Source organism: Eurypyga helias, unplaced genomic scaffold, assembly GCF_000690775.1.
Source record: "Eurypyga helias isolate BGI_N326 unplaced genomic scaffold, ASM69077v1 scaffold24321, whole genome shotgun sequence".
NCBI lineage: Eukaryota > Metazoa > Chordata > Aves > Eurypygiformes > Eurypygidae > Eurypyga > Eurypyga helias.
The window spans coordinates 1-2234 of record NW_010231835.1 but is presented as its reverse complement, the minus strand read 5'-3'; the positions used below and the strand labels follow the sequence as shown (position 1 = coordinate 2234).

General features: G+C 59.4%; 1 protein-coding gene across 1 annotated transcript in view; it reads left to right on the top strand.

Annotated features, from left to right (window-relative positions):
• Positions 1–1980, top strand: part of ACOT7 (acyl-CoA thioesterase 7) — a gene marked incomplete at its 5' end in the record, with an annotated part of 2647 nt that extends 667 nt beyond the window's left edge. Inside the window, 5 exons of the mRNA XM_010161242.1 lie at positions 116–130; positions 783–869; positions 991–1098; positions 1303–1487; positions 1876–1980. Of these exons, the coding sequence (XP_010159544.1) occupies positions 116–130; positions 783–869; positions 991–1098; positions 1303–1487; positions 1876–1980 (500 nt within the window). The remainder of the gene's footprint in view (positions 1–115; positions 131–782; positions 870–990; positions 1099–1302; positions 1488–1875) is intronic.
• Between the last annotated feature and the right edge of the window lie 254 nt (positions 1981–2234).

Genomic DNA, 2234 nt, shown 5'->3' with positions numbered 1-2234 from the left:
GCGGTGGTCCTCGGGCAGAGGCGGAGAGGTGGCATGCAGGGATCGTCAAGGGGGAGTGATGCAGGATGAAAGGTGCTGAAATGCTTTTTTTCCACTCTGTTCTCCCTGCTCACAGACAGGCAGACAAAAGGTAAGTCTTCGCGGGTGCTGCCGCGCGGGTGCCCTCCCCGAGGCAGCGATGCCGAGCGGTCGGAGGCTTGCCTGGTCTTCCCTGTGCAAAGCCCCTTTAGCATCTCTCGTTAGGTGGAAACGCAGCTGCCCCCGTGAGCAGTTTTCCTCTGCAGTCAGAGGGAGCCATTTCTGTCACTCGGATTTAGTGGCGAGTCAGATGTCACCAGCATGTGCCAGCGCGGGGGGGCGTGGGGACCAAGGCCTTCACGCTGAGGGGAAAGTGTGGTTCTTTGGAGATGCCACAACGTGGCAGGTTCAGGGGGATTTGGCTGTGGCTGGTGGTCTGAGGAGGGAAAGCGCACAGCCACGTGCCCGTCCAGTTCACTCCCATTTGCTTTTGGGCTCTTTCAAGGCTTTAGAAGATGAAACGAGCTGAGCTGGAATAAAATTGGTGGGTGGGCGATAGAGGGAGGTGGCCGCCCGTCAGGTGGTGAATGGCCTCTGCTCTCAGGACATCTCGGGGCCGATTTAAATGCTGCTTTGGACACATGACAGCTTGGCACAAGCCAGACCCACGTTTTCATCCCTTACACGGTTCAAGACGTGTGTGGCGGTGTACGGGTGTTGGCCGAGCAGCTCCGACCTCTGCTTTGCTCTCTTTCTCTAACCAGAGCCACACACTGTTGGCTACAGCCAGTCCAGCCTGATCCACCTCGTGGGACCATCGGACTGCACGCTGCTGGGCTTCGTGCATGGAGGTGAGTCCGTGCCGCCGGGCGGCTTTGCCGTGGAGCAGAAGCGTGGTTGGAGAGCAACACATGCGTCTCTGTGGTTTTGGGAGGTGGGTTTCAGGGATCCCCTCTGCCTCCCCGGCCCCAGGTGTCACCATGAAGCTCATGGACGAGGTCGCGCCCCCCCGCCACTGCAAGACCAACATCGTCACCGCCTCGGTGGATGCCATCAACTTCCACGAGAAGATCAAAAAAGGTGACGGGGGTGGCGGGCGCTTTGCTCTCCCACAGTGCCACGTCTCAGCTCCCTTGGGCGTGTGTTGGCAGAGAAATCTAGTCCATTAGAGTTGTCCTGTGCCAAGGAGTGTGGCTTAAGTGTAAAACAAGCAGGACTCCTTGCTCCCTTCCTCGGAGCAGAAAGAGGGGCTGCCTGCTTAACCGGCCCCCCTCTGCTTCACAGGCAACGTTATTACCATCTCGGGCCGCATGACCTTCACGAGCAATAAATCCATGGAAATTGAAGTCTTTGTGGATGCTGACCCGTTTGTGGACGAGCCCCGGGAGCGGTACCGTGCTGTCAGCGCCTTCTTCACCTACGTCTCCCTGAGCAAGGAGGGGAAGCCCCTGCCTGTCCCGCAGCTGCTGGTAAGAGCTCTCCCCACTGTGCTGCCAGCCAGCCAGGGCAACCCCTCTCCTGCTCCTCCTGGGGCAGACCCCGACTGGCTTTTCTGTCCAACAAACCCGTTTCATTATTCAGCATATGAGCATGAAGAAGCCTTTCCAGAGCAGGCTTCAGGGTTGTTTTTTTTAAGTTTCTTCTCTGTGCTCTTCTACGTTTCCCAATATTTTGTCAGCTAATTACACACTAGCTGTCAAAACACGTATTGAACGGAGCACGGGTTTTTCTTTACATTTTCTGCACGGAGAGGCGCACTTCCCTTCCCTCCCATGCCTGCGAGGTGCAGCGTGGGAGAGCCACGCTACCCCGAGGTAGCTAACGCCGGTGGCTTCGCTTTCTTTCTGTCGCCGGCAGACGGAGACGGAGGATGAGAAGCGGCGCTTCGAGGAAGGCAAGGGCAGGTACCTCCAGACGAAAGCCAAGCGGCAGGCGCAGATGCAGCAGGCTGCCCAGCAGTGACCGCGCCACGCGCTCTCGCAGCCTTCGCTCGCCAAAACGTCCGGGTTCCCGTTAGTCTCGTGTCCGCGCCGGGCCTCGCGTCTTTGCCCACCCCAGCCTGCCGCCGGTGCTGCCAGTTGGGCGCCCCAGACCTTGTGCTTTAGGTGGCTTAAGCGCTCTGGGAGCCTTCCCGGTCGCTCACCATTCGCCTCTGGAGCCGTAAGCGAAGCTCCCGCTGGAGCGGGGCAGAGGAGGGGGGCGGACCCAGGGGGGGC